This window comes from Thermobia domestica, chromosome 9 (genome assembly GCF_964235325.1).
Source record: "Thermobia domestica chromosome 9, izTheDome1.hap1.1, whole genome shotgun sequence".
Classification (NCBI taxonomy): Eukaryota; Metazoa; Arthropoda; class Insecta; order Zygentoma; family Lepismatidae; genus Thermobia; species Thermobia domestica.
The window spans coordinates 99,133,785-99,152,514 of record NC_137462.1 but is presented as its reverse complement, the minus strand read 5'-3'; the positions used below and the strand labels follow the sequence as shown (position 1 = coordinate 99,152,514).

Genomic DNA, 18,730 nt, shown 5'->3' with positions numbered 1-18,730 from the left:
ATTGCATGCGACGTTGAAAGAAAAGACGTGAGAAAAACTGTCCAAACGCATCACCTTTTTGCAAGACAATGCTCCTTGCTATGAAGCTACCATCACAATGCGTAAACTGTGTGAATTGAGTAGGTGAAGAGTTCGATATTATTCACCATCCCTCTATTCTCCGGATCTGGCTCCCTCAGACTATCATCTTTGGGAACTTAAGATGCACCTGAAAGGTACTGAATTTAGAGACACGAATGACGTCATAGCAGCTGTAGAGACATGGTCTGCAGCACAAGAAAAAATGTTTTATCATCATGGGATAGAATTGCTGCAGGATTTTGTACCGTGTGTTAACCTGAAAGGGAACTGCATTGAATAAAATGCTATCACTGTTTACCTTGCGTTATGTTTTCATTCTAAGGCCGGAAACTTATCCAATCCCCTTCGTATTATAGCTATTATACATTATACAACAAATAATATAACTCAATTATAAAACTAAAAGTATTTTAAAAAAATGGAAATACGTACCTAATAATATTAGTTTCAGTATTCTCAATTCTATTTGCCAACTGTGACTCATGTGACTTGGATTTTGTCAAAGGATATGATTCAGGAATCAAACTCCCTGGAAGTCCAGTCTGATGTTTCTTGCGAGGTGGAGGTGTAGTTGGAAACTTTACTTTCTCTCCGCCTGTGAAATGATTACAATTTATTATCATAAGAATGAAAATAATAGCTCATATATAATGATATCAGATAAATCAGAAACAGAAACCATAGAGTGAGATTCATGCAAATTAAATTTAATATATATTCATAACTATTATTTCGCATATACTGTAACTGACATTTTGTACGAAAAAATGACATACATTCAGTTTTTGTCCTGATTTCGATGTTTAGCATAAGAATATTACACCATACATTACCATTAGTATAATCGTAGAATTTTACTGGAAAATTTCATTTCAACAGCTAATTCGTTCTCACATATTTTCTGATTTTGTTTTAATATCTTTTACAAAACGTTACCACGCAACTCATTCCTTGTACGTGTAAATTCTGTTTCTGGTGTAAACTGACTTAGTCATCTCAAATTGTTAATGAAGTTTGTGCTCACCATAAGCACCTGACTAGAAAAATCTTGACCGTAGATATTTCAGCAATTATATATTGCTTTCATCAGTACTTATCTTTTAAGAAATCCACGTTCTTCCCAACTAAATTCTCTGGTAAGCGTTGGCATACATATAAAGTTTGTAGACTTTTTATTTACAAGTTTGAACAGATTTTATATATATATACGGAGGCCCAGATGTATAATATGTTAGCTTTCTTTTTCTTTATCTCCTAGTCTAAATACAGTTAAAAGAGAAAGCTACACAAAAGTAAAACGAAGAAACCCAAGACCAATGTTTCATTAAACCCTGAAGTGTTGATTTATAAAGTAAAACTGTGAAACGCATAGCTGAGAAAAAGGCAATTCAGTTTACATTGTTTATACAGTGCAGAGAAGATAACGATATTGCAATTCTAAAAGTAACGATTTCTTAAAGGACATGTATTGTTGAAATCAATACGTGATTGCTGAAACGTCTACGATCAAGATTTTTCCAATCGAAAACTTATGGCGACTACGAAGTTCGTTAATATTAGATATGAATCCTATTAATTGAGTAATATTTTCTCAGTTTGATATATATATATATATATATATATATATATATATATATATATATTTGGTCTAGGAATTAATTCGTGCGGGTGGACAAGAGATGGCGCAACGAACGGAGCGTCCCACAGTTCCGTGTATCCACACATGTGTTGCAAACCCCTGTCATCGCGTATCGTTCGTAGTATAGGGCAGTGGATTAAAGCGTCAACAACACCAGTTTGTAGTTAAGTGAACATGGCGCAATTTGTGCCTGATAAAGTGTTTTTGCGGGGTGTCCTGCTGCATTACTTTAACATGCAGAAAAGTGCGACTGAAAGTCATCGTATTTTGGTGGAAGTGTATGGTGACCATGCTCTAGCTGAGCGAACGTGTCAGAAGTGGTTTGCACGGTTTAGAAGTGGTGATTTCGGCTTGGCAGACCAAGAGCGAGCTGGACAGCCAAAAAAATTTCAAGACGAAGAATTGACAGCATTGCTCGAGCAGGATTCGTGTCAAACGCAGGAACAACTTGCAGCAGCATTAGGCGTTGATCAAACAACAGTCTCCAAACGCTTGAAAGCCATGGGAATGATTCAAAAGATGTCACATTGGGTTCCACATGAATTGAAAGACAGAGACGTTGAAAGACGAAAAACCATTTGCGAATTGCTGCTTCAACGACAGAGCAGAAAGGGGTTTCTGCATCGAATTATTACGGGTGATGAGAAGTGGATCCATTACGAGAACCCTAAACGAAAAAAGGCCTGGGTGAAAACAGGTGAACCAGGTCCATCACAACCAAAACGAGATATTCACTGTGCAAAGGTTATGCTGTGCATATGGTGGGATATGAAAGGTGTGGTGTACTATGAGCTGCTGCAACCGGGTGAAACTATGAATGGAGAACGTTATCGACGACAATTAATGCGTTTGAAGCAAGCTCTGGCCAGAACACGACCAGAATGGGAGAACAGACATGATAAACTTATTGTTCAACATGATAACGCTCGCCCACATGTCGCAAAACCGGTCAAAACCTATTTAGAAAATGTCGGATGGGAAGTTTTACCCCACCCGCCGTATTCACCAGACGTTGCTCCTTCGGACTACTACTTGTTCGATTGCATGAACAACGATTTGATTGGACAGCGGTTTACTTCTTCAGAAGATATCGAAACATGGGTCTCTGACTGGATCGCTTCCAAGGATGAGGACTTCTTTCGCCACGGAATCCGTACATTGCCTGACAGATGGGCGAAAGTGGTGGCTAGCGATGGACAATATTTTTCTTAAGGTATTTATGTATTTTGTGTTTGTACTACAGCTTCAATGTGTGCGTACCAACCGCACGAATTAATTCCTAGACCAAATATATATATATAAAAGAACGTCACAATTATTTGTTGCCAAGTACTGTAACTCCAAATAAAATTACTTCTGACTTTCTAGACTGGAATTCAACATTTCTTTAAGCAGTTCCCTAATTTCCTCAGGATAATAACCCAACACCGTATAAATACTGTTCCTTGCCGAAAATCGATCTAGACACCACATGCACCGAAGATATTCGGCTACAGCGAATCACCACTTTATGTGACTACTTAAAATTAACATTTCGAAGATCACTACTGCCACAAGGATTCTGACAGGCCAGAAGGAATGTTAAAGGTGTAATTATAGTCACCAGCCTGGTTTTCATTGCCGTTATTTCTAATTTTCTTACAGGACTGATTTACCTCCGCTTTATGAAAATCAATGAAATCACTACGTGATCAGCCCCATCAAACGTAAGCATACTAATTATACATATGTGTGAAATTTCATTACCTGTTATGTGTTAACACAATTAATAACACGAACAGTTACTCACGTAAAAAAACTCATATAATGATATAAATAGTTTCATGAAACGGTTCTCTATCAATTAACAAAATACTCGAAACAGTTTCTATGCATAATTTCGAACTCTGAAAACTACTGAATTTCTTAATTGTAGTGATAATTTATTCGCCTTTCACGTAAATAATTGTGTAGTCATGATCAACTGCACATCCTGAAAACACGTCCCATGATTGTTAGTAAACTTATACAGCACAGCTTTCTGAAAATGGTACGATATCAAGTGAGTACATTAAAGCAATTTACTAATATACATATTTCTTTTATAAGGATGGGACGATGGCTCAGCGATAGGGCGCTTACTCTGGTGCTTGGGGTCCCTGGTTCGATCCCCGGCTAAGTAAATTTGTGATGGACAACGTCGTGTCCATGGATTTTCTCGGAGTACTAGTTTCCTCCCACACTGTCATTCTATCAATTATTCCATCATCACTTACCTGAATCATCCGTCTGCCTTAGCCTTACACGTACAATTGTGGGACGTTAAGTTTACAGATTTCATTTCATTTCTTTTCTTTTATACAATGACGTTGTTTCTTATATCTATTACCTGTTTAAGTCAGTGTTCGAACTGATGATTATAAACTCTATACTGATCACTACAGAACAAAGCTAAACCGATTTAATGAATGAACATCAAACAGAAATCGTTGGTTCTCCATTTCAGGTGTAAGGAATAATTTTTTCTCATCCCTTCCATGTTTACAGGAACAACTTTAATTAGAAACAATCAAAATCTATTGTGCAGGCATAATAACTTTATCATAGCTAAGTATCACATCCATGCGTAGAAATAATGTGTTTTCACAAGAATGAATCTCTCTCTCTCTCCTTTCATCTGATCTTGCCTCAAACCAACTTTAGTTTTATGTTTTGTTTAAAATTTAATTATTAGAAATCATTTTAAAACAGAAATTTCATATTATTATTTTAAACGTATTCTCCTAATGTTTAACTTTCAAATTAGACCTAAAATGCAGATGGTATGTCATTATTTTAACAAAATTATTACTTATAGTATCTGCGAAAAATTTACTGGACATGAAATGGAAATTATGTATATAGAAACTCATGGCAAATATGTTATCATTAGTACGCAAAGAATTCTTGAAAGCTACTTTAAGACAACGGATATTTAAGTTATTGAAAAATCTTACTTTTTCCTTTAATGACTGGAGGAGTAGTAGGTGGTGTGTACTGATGATTCTGCACTCCATGAGGATAGATCGGAGGAGACAAAGGTGCTCGATTATAGTGTGTTGGTGTAGAATGTGGAAGCGAGGTGGTAGACGACGATGATGATGCAGTAATGCTTGACGTTGATCCAGTACTTCCTTGAAGACATTCTTCAGATGGCACGGAAGAACGAGCAGCACGTGTGCGTGGAGGCCTTGGAGAAGTGCGTTCTGACCCACCACCTCCTTCCACATGATCCCACGAATCCCAGTACAATGGTAACTCAGACGTTTCATTAGGCTTTTCACCACGTAGCAGAATTTCTGAAAGAAACAGAATTCCAGACATTCATATAGCACAGTATTCAATCACGGTTCCCACTTATTTGGCAAGTACGGCTTCTCTGACTTTTCCAAGTTTCCCAAGTGACGATTTACAAATTTCCAGGTTTATATAATGTAAAAAAGCAACTATATTTATTTCGACCAGGGGGTTCCTCATCTACCATGTACCTCATGGTTTCAAGCCAATTTACACCCAGATAACAGTTTATCAATTTACTTTATCTGATCTAGTCCCAATTATATCTACTTCATGTTAATTGCATTTTAAGTTGATTCTACTAATTTCTTTTGCACTATGCCTTTTTGTGGAAATTACGTTTCTAACAACTTTTTCAACAAGCACTATACAGGGTGGTCTGGAAGTGTGCGTACCCCTAATTGGTGTTTTTTGACTGTTCTAGGTTTTACCCACATTTGTTTGGTAACATTGCTATCCATGTTCATTTGTTTTCTGCTTTACTGTTTTCCACCGTTTCCTGGTCGCTGGATTGGAAGAGGTGTATCTTCACCAGCTCCTTTTGCCTGGCCTCCAAGAAGTCCCGATCTGACGACACCAGACAATGCCCTCTGGGATTTCATAACGCAACAAGTAAGAAACACTCGATATCACACAACGCAGGAATTACGAGCAGCTGTGGAACACACCTTCACCCTCGTGTCTCCGCAAAACATCTGCGAGAACTTGGCGCAGAATTCAACTGTGTTACGACATAGATGGTGATCATACCGATATTTATGACTCATAAGACATCAAGGTAACTGTGTACAGATATTCTACAATAACTAACACTATTCTATATTGAAATTAAAAGGGGGATACGACCATTTTTGGACCACCACCCTGTACTTATTCTGAGCTTTTTTACAAAATTTCTCAACGGTTAACTTCATATCTGTTAACAGTGCGTAATCGTTTACTAGTTCCCAGTCTTTAGAAAACGAATGCCGGATAAGCGTCAATGGGAACCTTAAAATTGCGATCTGGCTTGAAAGAGTAATAATTATTACATACCTCAGTCAAGATAATCTCTGTTCCGGTATCTAGTATTTTAAAAGGAAAGAAAATAAATTCAAATAAATAAATAAATAAATAATACTCTTAGTGGTCGGAGAATTTAATATTTAATACTTCTAATACAGGGAAGAAATCTATCGATGTGACTCTTAAATATGGAGAGGCTAAGATTCTGTACGCAACAATGTAGGAGTGCAAGAAATGTAAATAACCATATAAAAGAAATTCGAATATGTTACTTGAATACTGAATATTTATTGTATATATATCCAGAAAACTATATATTAAAATATAATAGGAACACTTGAACGCATTAAGCGTGATATTAAAATCACGGATGATTAAACCTCTTAAAATTTTATGACTATTATTATGCCCTGACGCTGGTATTCTCACACTTCGACTTACTTAAATACTCTGAGATCCGCGGTGGTTCAGTGGTAGAGCGTTCACATCTGGTGCATTGGGTCTTTGGTTCGATCCTAGCTCGTGCTAAGTGAACTTTGGTGGACAAACATCGTGTACGTGGGTTTTCTCAGGGTTTTCCCGTTTCCTCTCACTTTCTTCATTCCACTATTTTCTTAATTTCTCATCATCACAGTATCCTTTATCCTAGCCGGCATAATCGTGGGACGTAAAATTGAAAGACTTCATTTCATTTTCATTTAAATATTCTGATATTCACTTCACAATTGGGAGGGAGTATAACTTAGAGGAATCAGTGATTATCCAAGACTGCGATGAACTCCACTCCTTGCTATGATGATTCTACTAGGCCTCCAAGTGACTTGAAGATAAATGGCGGGACTACCACAATTGTCTTAACACTTCGACAGCCATCTTACAGTTGGCGAACAACACAGGAAACAATTCAACTTTTCCCGCAATGGAAAACCATTAACTACCATTTTAGCGCGTTTTAACTATATTGTCTATATAAAATAGCGAATAGCACTGCACTATATTCAATAAGTCTACATGAAGACAGACCTGACGAGATTTCTGTATCGACAGTACAGGGATACATTATCTCTGAGAAATAGCAAGTTTCTCAGCGTTGGATTTGGACGTTAGTGAAACGGAAAATTCTAGTGTTGGTAGTATCCTCGGAAAATTCTAGTGTTGGTAGTATCCTCCTTAAGATGTTACTAGTAGACATGAAAATCCATATATTAATGTACGGCAATAGCCCTTAGACAGATACGCTTGGTTCGAGTAACAATGAAAATCACTACGCGTTTACCTTCTTGAGTAAAAACATTTCTCCCTGTTCACAGTCGCCTATAAATATTTCCAACTGACTGCAATAGAAGATTAAGGAGTTGATAAAAGTTTTAGATGAACGATACATGAAAATATTGTTCGAAAAATAATAATAAATTGATAATTCTGAATATGTTCTTGTTCGTTTGATTTTCTGCGCACTTACGCTTTGGGTTTCACAAAACACTTGTGCTTCCACGCTTTTGTCTTATCAACTGTTCGCTGCCAACAAACGTCTGGAGAAGCACCTGGCTGGTCTCTTGAATAAAAACTACATTGTTCGTTGGGAAAAGGAAACAAAGAAAATTAATGATTTCAGAATGTTTAAGCTTCTGCGTTTCTCACACAAAATAAGAAATGTTACCAAGAAACAAATGTTGGTTGAAAATACATTGTACACTCGGTTAAAAATCACGTAACCGTGGATCGGTTGTGTCAAACCATATTCTCCTTACTTGTAAAATGAACATACCATATTAAATAAGTACTATACCATAATCCACACATAATTGGTGTAATCAACTAATTTTAGTATTACTGTAAAGTGAAATAAGATACTAACGAATCAAAATGAATATTTTTACCTGTGTATTTCTTCAGATTATGAAGAGCGCGGCTCAGCCGTCGGTGTTCCTCTTCTTTGGCACTGTTTTCACAAAGCAAATTTCGCAACTCTCTATCAGATTTTTCTTGAAGCGCTTCCAACGACTTAATCTTTTTGCAAATTATCTGCAACACAAAGAGAAACTCTGTACAACATTTTCGAGCTTTAATGAAATCTAAGTCTTCTCTGGTGCAATTAATAGCATATGTATAATTTTAAGAATATTACAGTCAGGCTCGGACAAGACTCAAATTTACTCTCTTTCCCATTTCTAATTGTAAAAGTAGCGATTTTAACAAAATAATAATAATAATAATAATAATAATAACAATAAAAAAGATCCAATACCACGCAACAATACTCTATGCTTTGATCTACATAACTGTGTATTTCCGATAGCTCGAAAAATGTGTGGGGAAATCTAAGGACCATGGCAGTACAAGGCCTAACTTGAATAATTTACATTACATCGACTGCTCTCTGATGAGACTGGTATTGTCAGCAATGGCATTAAAAAACCTTCTCTCGCTGAAACGTTCGAACACACAGAAATTTAAATCAGGCTATAGCTTACATATTTCCTTTCTTATATACTGAAGAATATAACTTCCAAATTTCACAAATACGAGCATGGACAGAGCATGGACAAAATATTAACATAACAATGGTATTGCAGAATACCAGGATGCAGGTGCCCTAATCGTTCCCAACCTTAATAGAATCGTCCCCATGCTTAAGGACTGAAAGCAGATAGCCTAAATTGTAGGCTTCTTTGAAGATGTTCATCAAATGTAACTCATCCTGCGTTGGAGACTAAAGTGAAAATATCTAAGTGATTTCATATGACCACAACATATTTTCATTGCTTAATGCTTATTCACTGGTAATCCAGTTCCTGTAAACACCGCAACACTTTTTTTTTTTTTTTTTTTTTGGTCATTCGCTAATGTCAGGGAAAGGTTACCGATAGCAGCGCTGCAATGAATATCATTTTCTTGGAGTTCCCACCACCGTTGCATTATTTCTGTAGAAATGGGGTTTTCTAGGTTGCACCAGCTATGTGGTCACTTCCGTAGCAATTGTCCTACCTGCGGTATTAATCCGCTTTAGCTACTCCTATCCCAATCGGAGCTCATAATTATGTTTCGCGGAATAGATTTTCCCAATCACACTGTATGCTTGCATAATAATTGACACGGAAGCTAGTGATATCCACAGAACACGTGCACCAACAACCTACTCTCTCCCCTGAAAGTCTGTTGTGTCAGACATAATGGAATGAATTTCTTCCTCTGTTTATATTTATTTATTTATTTATTATTATTATTATTATTATTATTATTATTAATATGTATGAAGGTAAGAACGAGTGTTAGTTTTTAGCTCTATAACTGCGTGAATATTATTTCTTATAGTGGTGTTACAAATTAATTTCATTTAATACAATTTTAGGACCAAGAAGCATATGTTACGTCGATGAAGAAGAAATAAAACATATAGAGACGTAAGATTTGACATCAATTCATTTTTCCGAAGCAGCTTACAGAAGCAAAAGTGGAAGAAATATAAGGAAAACAATAAAAAGATATAATTCAACTGTCTACTTGTAAAATACAATCTACTTAGTAACTGCTACCTACTTAGGACAAAACATTACGAACTGTGAGCTCGACTTAAAAAATAAATAAATAAATAGATACGACCTATTATTTTTTAGTTTAGAAAATATAAAAGGATGAGCAAATGTCTTTCTTAAAGACTCAACCATTCATATAAATTCATTGCCAGGGCTTGAAAAATCCACTTTCCTGCTCACCAGTGGCGAGTACTTTTTTTACATTTGGCGAGTAAAGTCCGATCAATTAAGATGAAACAGAATGTGCAACATTTGATCTGGCTAGTAGTAGATTTTTTTCTTTTTTTTCTGCTGACTAGTGCTTGCAAGCGAGATTTTTCAAGCCATGTTTATTGCTCAGATATATATATTAATCTACATAAGACACTCATACTGCACTAACGAGTCTGCACATTAAACTCAAATGAAAAAATCCATATGGAAGAATTCCTTTAATAAGACAGATTACTTTTGATGTCAGAGCACGCAAAATCCAGAACAGATCGCACTTCTTAGAACACAACTAAATGCTCATAATATTGAACAGCTAAATAATATTTATTGAAAATACAAAAGCCAATTTTCATCAAAGCAAAGTCCACAAAGAAGAGTTTACAAAGGATGTCACTGAAATATAATTTGACAATTCCTCTCTTTTTCCTTCGCGCTCAAAACTACATATTTCATGCTATTCTACAGTAACTCATGGTGTAGATGATCTTAGTCAACATTTGACACTTGAATGACAAATAAGACAATTAATATACTATGAAAGTCAACCAGTATAAACATTAGAAACAACAGAGCGAAAACAAAGTAAAACATTATTATAGAAATTGCTTACCTCTGTAGAATCCTTGCTAAGCCCAACAACTTGTAACCACTGTTCTAAGGACGGGTAGCACATCAAGTTACATGGAATATCTTCATCCTTTAATCTTGCTCTCGCTACTAGTTGTCTTGAGAACAATTTTATTAATTTTCCCTGTAAGGAAAAATATAGAATATTGTAGTTATGCAAACACAAACAAGTTTTCAATATTTGAGAAACTCTGATTAGTTCCAGACTGACAATTACACTTTAATTACTAATGCCCTATTTATACAAGAACACTGAAATAACAGTTCTAAAACTATAGAATTGATCTGCATCTTGTTTAAATTCATAATTTTTTAAAAATATTATAAGATCATTTTAAGACTTAATTATTGATCCTTGCAATTCTTTCTCTGACGCATTGTTACATTTTCATAGCTTTTGGGAAGCAAGCTGGATGGCAACGATACTTAAATTTTACATTAAGTTGTTTAGTTTATTCTTCAGAGATCGATAAACTAATCTGTGTTTAGACACCATTACTTTATTATAGAAAAGAAATCATCAATATGCAAAGTTTTTTGATTTGAACAAGAAGTATGGATACAAACCGGGGAAAGAGTACAGAACAAACGGCGAAACATAGTCTGGAATCGATTTAAGCGCATTTAAATACGCAATTATGATTTTTATTTATTTGTAATTAGCTGAAAAACACGTTCTTTGCATGGGGCTGTATTTGAAAGTTAACGCCTGTGGGAGTATCACCATTCACCCCAGCGATCGCGAAAACTATGGATTTGACACTAATATCGATCGTTTTGGATTATTTTTACGTGCCTCGGTAACCCCCTCTCCCCCGCGCAGGTGAACCCGGCCCGCATGCAATGGTAGCTGAATTTTAAAGTCATCGCTAATGGAAATGTCAAAACTGATCTCAGCGACTGCAAAAACTATGAATATGTCATTAATATCGGTTATTTTGGATTATTCTTTACATGTCTCGGTATCCCCCCAATGGTGACCTCCAGCACGCAGCCGAATGGGGTGAATTTAGAAGTTAATGCGATCGGAGTTTCACCACTGATCTCAGCTACCACGAAAACTATAAATTCGACACTAATATCGGTCATTTTCTACTGCTTTTACATGTCTCGGTAAACGCCCCCTGAGACCCCCTGGTTCGAAATTAAAAAAAAAAAAAAAACTCTTCGTCTTGGTCTGGAGCCTAGGCCAAGGTACCCATGACCCAAATTTAGTAACTCTTGGTCCACTCGTCTGGTTCCCAGGCCACACACAGACAGACAAACAAACTCTTTATTTTATTTATATTAGATATTATTATTATTTATATTATATTAGATATTTATTATTTATATTAGATAAGATACAATAAAACTAACAAACACAATATGTATGTAAGTTTGGCATCAATAGGTCAAATATTAGTGGACCGATTTCAATGAGACCATCAACGTTTCACTAAAAACTGCAATGTTTATAGGCTACCTATGACTAGGCTCTCACTGCATGGAACTATCGACAAAGTTTAACGTGTAAAACGGAATGCGAAAATACTTCTTTTGAATCAGAAAATACAAATATTCATAATCCCAAAGTGCAAAATGACAAATGCAGGGGGAGAGGGAAGATTCTTTTGAACCGCTAGAAGTATAGACGCGAACTTTGGATATAGGGATTGCTATATACAATGTACATCGCATTCTCTTACAAGAATTTTATAAACAGACCCGAAAGAGTTGGAAAAGACGCAAAAATCAATATGGTGGGCGGAAAAAAGGAGAGGGAATCTGAACAAAAAGAATGTAATTTCGTACAAACGGTCTTTTCTGATACGAAGAATACAAATAAGTCATTCTCTTCGCATATATGGGAAACCTCGGAGGAATAAAATACTAATGCAATATATGTAGACGAAGTGGGTAAGATAACATTAAAATTATATATATATATATATATATATATATATATATATATATATATATATATACAGGGTGGGCCATTTTAATTAATCCACGGAAATATCTGAAAAATGATAAAACATAGAAGAAATGTTTGAAGTACACGTTATATATTGCTAAGGGGGAAAACCAATTCTGCCAAAAGTACCCCTCCTCGCCCCCCGTAAATGGGGGTAACGGGGGGTAACTTTGAAATGTCAAATGGGAACATGGGTCGAGTAATACCTCGTTCGAAAGGTCTTGGAAAACTAAGTAACGCTGTACCAAAAGATGTTTCATATTGTGCACCAGTTTCAAAATGGCCGCCATGATATGGTTCGGAAACTCCAGTACCCGTAGTATTAAAACCATGGAAGGTAAATGAATGGAACAAAATTGAAATACGTAAATATCATAGGATGATCCCTGTGATCTCAGTGGCCTCCCTGAAGGGGTCTTGGGAGCTAACTTCAAAATTTCAATGTCCGACCGGACAACGGTTCGGGCGTACGCTTGACCTACCCAATGCTGTTTGGAAGGCAGACTTCATGGATAGAGAATTGGTGCACTGAGTTAATGCGGATGGCCACAGTTACATTTTGAGTAACTATTAGCGGCCTTTTGAGAACACTGCCATTTCACCTCAATCGTTTTCTCCTGCAAGATGTTTGATTTTGCAAGATTTATCGAACGAGGTACCACTCGACTCATGTTACTATTTGAAATTTTGAAGTTAGCTCCCAAGACCCCTTCAGGGAGGCCACTGGGATCACAGGGATCATCCTATGATATTTACGTATTTCAATTTTGTTCCATTCATTTACCTTAAATGGTTTTCATACTACGGGTACTGGAGTTTCCGAACTATATCATGGCGGCCATTTTGAAACTGGTGCACAATATGAAACATCTTTTGGTACAGCGTTACTTAGTTTTCCAATACCTTTCGAACGAGGTATTACTCGACCCATGTTCCCATTTGACATTTCAAAGTTACCCCCCGTTACCCCCATTTACGGGGGGCGAGGAGGGGTACTTTTGGCAGAATTGGTTTTCCCCCTTAGCAATATATAACGTGTACTTCAAACATTTCTTCTATGTTTTATCATTTTTCAGATATTTCCGTGGATTAATTAAAATGGCCCACCCTGTATATAACGTCCCACGGTTATCCTTTCAGTTAAGGGAATGGTTGATTAATTAAAGTGAATAGTTATGAAAGAATTGGTAGAATGATAATATACGAGAAAATGTGAAAAACTACGCACATGATTATGTCCACCACAATCTTACATGGGCTGGGATAGAACCAGGGACCCCAGGTATCAGAGAAGAGCTCACTATTACTAAGCAATCGTGACCCCCAACGTAAAGTTTGTGTGTGTGTGTGTTATTACATGTTACTCCTCAACCTTTGCATATAGCCCTACAATTCTGTATAGGAGCGTTTCCCCACGAACATCTCATTTGCTTCCATGTATTTTGTTAATTCAACCGGGATTCATATAGTAAACCATTATACCCAAGAACATGATCGATGGTCAATGTCATCAATCTACTAAAGATTTCTCATAAACTTGTGGAAATAGCTATTGCAGCAGAATTTCAATCCAATACCAACAGGAAACCTATTAATTGATGAACTCTTAGGACCAGGTTTGACTTAACGTAAAAACACCCGGAAAAAACATAAACAGCAACTCGTCCAACATTCCGTTGATATCACACCGTCATCATCGTCTGCCCCAAAAGGGTAAACAGAGTGGGGAAAGGATAAGTAAAAAGAAATTTTCGGCTGCAGTACAAGCTCTTCAGAAATCTGTTGAATACATGGAGAATGAAATTATACACAAATACACTGCTATAATTTTAATGGCAACACGAGTAATGTAAAAATTGTGGACAAATCAACCGAACTGAAAAAATTCATACTGCTGTGTATAAAGATTACTTCTGATATTTATTTTAAAACCTATAAATGAACTGTGAATTATAACATTGCCTCCATCCAAACTGTATGGTTTTCTCGTTTATAAGCACTACAGACTAAAAGTCTTATCATTGCTAATAGAATGTAAGGAACAGAGATGCAAAATAGCCGACTATGAAATGAAGTGACTACTTTTTTTAAATTTTATTATTATTATTATTATTATTATTCAAGTATGCTGAGAACTGAACCGGGCAACAAAGTGCTACAAAATGTTTGTACTTGGCTCAAATTGCCACAGAAGGTTGCACAAGCTCTGATTAGGATGTTTCATTGTTGCGAACCTGATCTTGAGCAGACTGGCTATCTTCATTGGTTTTCAGTCATTGGTTGCCAGCAAGTTTAATTTATGAAACTCAAGAAATCACAGGTGCCGTCTTAGCTGCCCTACCACCTTGTTAAGTATAAAAGTTATACATCTTGACATGTGTTTTACAGGCTGCCTAAATTCAAACTGGCAAGTAATAAAGTACTACCTTATACCGGTGGTTTCCAACATTTTTAAATGACGACACACCTTACTGAATGCCTACGACACTGCAAAACATTTGTTTTACTTTTAATAATAATAATAATAATAATATAAATTGGCCTATATAGCCTTTAAGTTTCAATAAAAGAGTGGTTATATAGTACTCTGCTGCCGCTGGAGGCGTCGTTCACTGGTAGTCTATTTAAAAAGCCATTTTATCAATTATTAAATGCTTCATTACTTTTAAATTCTAAAATTTCGCGACACACCTTGTGGAAAGCGCAACACACTGGTTAAGAACACTACCCTGAATAGTGGTGTAGCCGGGAAGTTTTCTCGAGGGGCATGATTTTTTTCAGGAGGCCGGGCTTTTTACATACTAAAACCAAACCAAAAATCTTCTTTCAGAATATGAAAACATTAGTAACTCACCAATCGTACATACTACACATTATTATGGGTCTTGTTAGTGAGTGTTAACTCACAGGTTGTAGGAAATGTACGAATAAACTATTTCTCATGGAAGTTCACTTATTTAGCTGTGCTTATATTCGCATAAATAGATAAAATAATATCCAAACCCAACACACTTTTGCAACAGTATAGTAAAATCCGCAACTACGTGCATCCAATTAGGGAAATGAGAGTACTGGTTAATTCAGTTGTTTTGATTATTTTAACGCTGAGTGATTTAATTTATTTATATATATATATATATATATATATATATATATATATATATATATATTATTTTTTTCTTTTTTTCACATCCTATTGCGGAGTGGGTCATAATTCATGAAGGGGTTGCAACACGTGATATTTCTCATGAAAATAGGAATGTTTCTTGTGATCGCCGTAGCAGAAGTATGGGGAAAATGTCTTAACCAGCATTTGCCTCTTATTTTGCACATTATATCAAGTACATGTCCAGGAAGTGCGAGATGAAAAAAATCACAGTTGTCTTAACACAAAGAGCGTATCGCCGCCAGTTTTATGTCAGGGATGCAGCTTCTGAATCAAGAATTTGTGATTTGAATGGACCTTTCAGAGTATGGTTCGGTTGATTTGCCAGGTCGGGGAAGGAGACCAAGCTCGGCAAGAACACATGCAGCAATTTAACGGGTTCGGAGGAGTGTCGAAGAAGCACCAGAGAATTCCACACGAAAACAGGCTGGCCACGCAAGATGGAGTCGAACGATACTGCGCCGCATTTTAAAACATAATTTGCACCTCCATCCCAATAAAGTGCAACAATTACAACAAAAGGATTATGGAAAACGACCCAGATTTGCTACGCGCATTCAGGAGTTGGTTCGCGAGAACGCAGATTTTCCTGACAATTTGACTGAGTGACGAAGCACGCTTCCACCTTCAAGGATACGTAAACAAACATAATTGTATGTTTTGGGGTACTGAGAATCCACAGGTTACTTACAAACGTCCACCACATCCTGTGAAGTGCATGGTATCGTGTGGTATAACGTTCCAGATAATCACAGGGCCATACTTCTTTGAAGATGACAATGGCAATGCAGTGACTATCATCGGTGCTCATTACCCGACGATGATTCAAGAAGTTTTGTGCTCTGCAGTACAGAACATGCCAGATGTTTGGTTGAAGATAACGTCATAGTTCACACATCCAGGAATACAAACACACTTCTGCAAACCATTTCTCGACATCGAATTATTTTACAAGACATTCCTTGGCCACAACGATCACCAGATTTTTACCTTTGGGGCCACCTCAAAGAACGAGTATATGCCCATAAATCTCAAACAATATAGGAACTCAAGAACATCCGTGCGGGAATCCAACCGAGAACTCCAACAAATTTGAGAAGTGTAATGATGAATGCTATAGCAAAAGCTTATGCATGCGAACTGAGTTGTGGTTGACATTTACATGAAATTACTTTTCACATGTACACTCATGTCCAAAATTATTATTCTGTCGCATGTCTATAAATATGTTGTTGTAGGAATATAATTTGATAACGAATTCGCCCGGTATTTCTTATAATGTTAATGTATGTACAGTCGGCAAAGATATATATGTGGCAAATTTCGTTTCAAAAGAGCAGTAAATAAGAACAACAAAACGAAAATAAAACTTTCTTGTCCATTTAGCAACATGTTGTTTTATTCTAATTTTCGTATTTACAATTCTTTTTCTAGGAAATTTACGACAAATATACATTTCCCAATTATACACATAGCATTAGTATTAAAAGTACCCAGCAAAATCATTATCAAATTATATTCTTACAAGAAGACAGTTATAGATATGCGACATCATTTTGGACATGAGTGTACATGACACAAATCTCCCATATGTAATGTATGTTATACCACCATTTCAATATATATTGCTAACATAGCTAGGAGTTATGTTGTTTTGAAACTCTTTCGTGACTTATGACCCACTATATATGTACGTTAAAAAAAAAAAAAAACCGACGTAAGAATGATGGGTTTTGTTTTTTACTTTCAAGTTAGCTTCTAAAGCATTATAGAAAATTATTAACAAGGTATTTACAGAGCATCATGTTGACTGTCTATTCATATTTTTCAATAATTTTATTTTCTTAACCATTTCTTCTTCGAATACAAAGACCCAAACATATTTTTACATGTGAAATATCTGGAATTAAACTGAAAATACACTTGAGCTTAGAAAGAGCGGACAAAGCAAGGAGTTTCGGAAACTATATGCGGACAGAAATTATTTAAAGGATTGGAGCGCAACACTGTTACCAAAGAAAATGAAAAAAAAAAAAAACAGCACGCTGAGCATTTGGAGAAAAAAAATTACGCCGTTTGTTACCATAGCGCCAAGAGGAAATAAAAACTGGCCTAACGCAATCGAACTACATTTACGGGAACGTTCAACGAAGTACTGATTCCTCATCCTGAAGTTATTCTACAGAAGTGAGAGCGATGGCTGGATTTTTTTTTTTTTTTTTTAATGTTTTAACTATCACTGTTTTTCCCATGATCATGTTTCTTTTAAATCTTTTGTCCTCCTTCGTGACTAAGCAGTTAGCATACGCGCCTTTGACATGGGAGACTCAAGTTCGATTCCTGGCGGAAGCTCATGTGGTTCGTATCCCACGTGAAGCTGTGGGTTCGTTTATATAGCTTTGCTGCTGAAAAGGATGCTAGACTTAAAAGTAAACAATCAATAATGTTTTAAATCCTCTAAGATTACCCCACTCCACGAAAATTTTATCAGGAATTATGATTCTCTGATGTGTTAACGAGGAAGATACCAGCGAGAATCGAACTTTTAAATTAAAATTCAAGCGGATCAGTACTTTTTTTATTCATTCAAGCCTGTGTACTTATGTTCTTCATATAGTTATCAAGATTTCTGAAGGATATATCGTCGTATGAGAGCCGGAGGAATGTAACTCCAAAAATGGGATCTTCGTTTTCTTGGATGTATGTACACCTTGTCTCAAAAAGGTTGAGCGCATTCTTTATTGGTGTTTTGAGGCAAAAATTTTCTAAGTCCAGCTTCGGGTATCTTCGGGAAAAAGTAAGCCAGGTTCGAACCTCCAAGCCAGCCTTTGCAATCGGGAAAAAGTTTGCAGATGTGTTTTTCTTCTTTTAAATATAATAAGACTTGTTACCAAGTGTTTAAAAAAGCAACATTGATTGAAATACTTAATGATACAATATTTCGAAACCTTGCACGTGCTTGTTTGTCATTTAGCTCTCTATACGTAATGGAGCATTTACATACGTTAAAGAATCTTTCCATATGTAAAAGAATGCTCAAAGTTAAGAAATAGAACATAATTATCGCCTGAGTACTAAAATAAAAGTCAAAGTAGAACAGAAACAGCGTTTGTAATGGATATGAATGTCATAATTATCTTGAGATCAGTTATACATCGCTAGAAGCTTAATTCTAGAAGTCGTTGTGTTGG

General features: G+C 36.1%; 1 protein-coding gene across 2 annotated transcripts in view; it reads right to left on the bottom strand.

Annotated features, from left to right (window-relative positions):
• The window catches only part of ksr (kinase suppressor of ras), a 116,222-nt gene that overhangs the window by 86,364 nt on the left and 11,128 nt on the right, over positions 1 to 18,730 (bottom strand). For both annotated transcript variants that reach the window (XM_081771592.1, XM_081771593.1), the window contains exons 2-5: positions 10,400 to 10,540; positions 7,921 to 8,065; positions 4,696 to 5,037; positions 514 to 676 (exon numbers count right to left, since the gene is read on the bottom strand). In XM_081771592.1, coding sequence (XP_081627718.1) covers positions 514 to 676; positions 4,696 to 5,037; positions 7,921 to 8,065; positions 10,400 to 10,540 — 791 coding nt within the window. The remainder of the gene's footprint in view (positions 1 to 513; positions 677 to 4,695; positions 5,038 to 7,920; positions 8,066 to 10,399; positions 10,541 to 18,730) is intronic.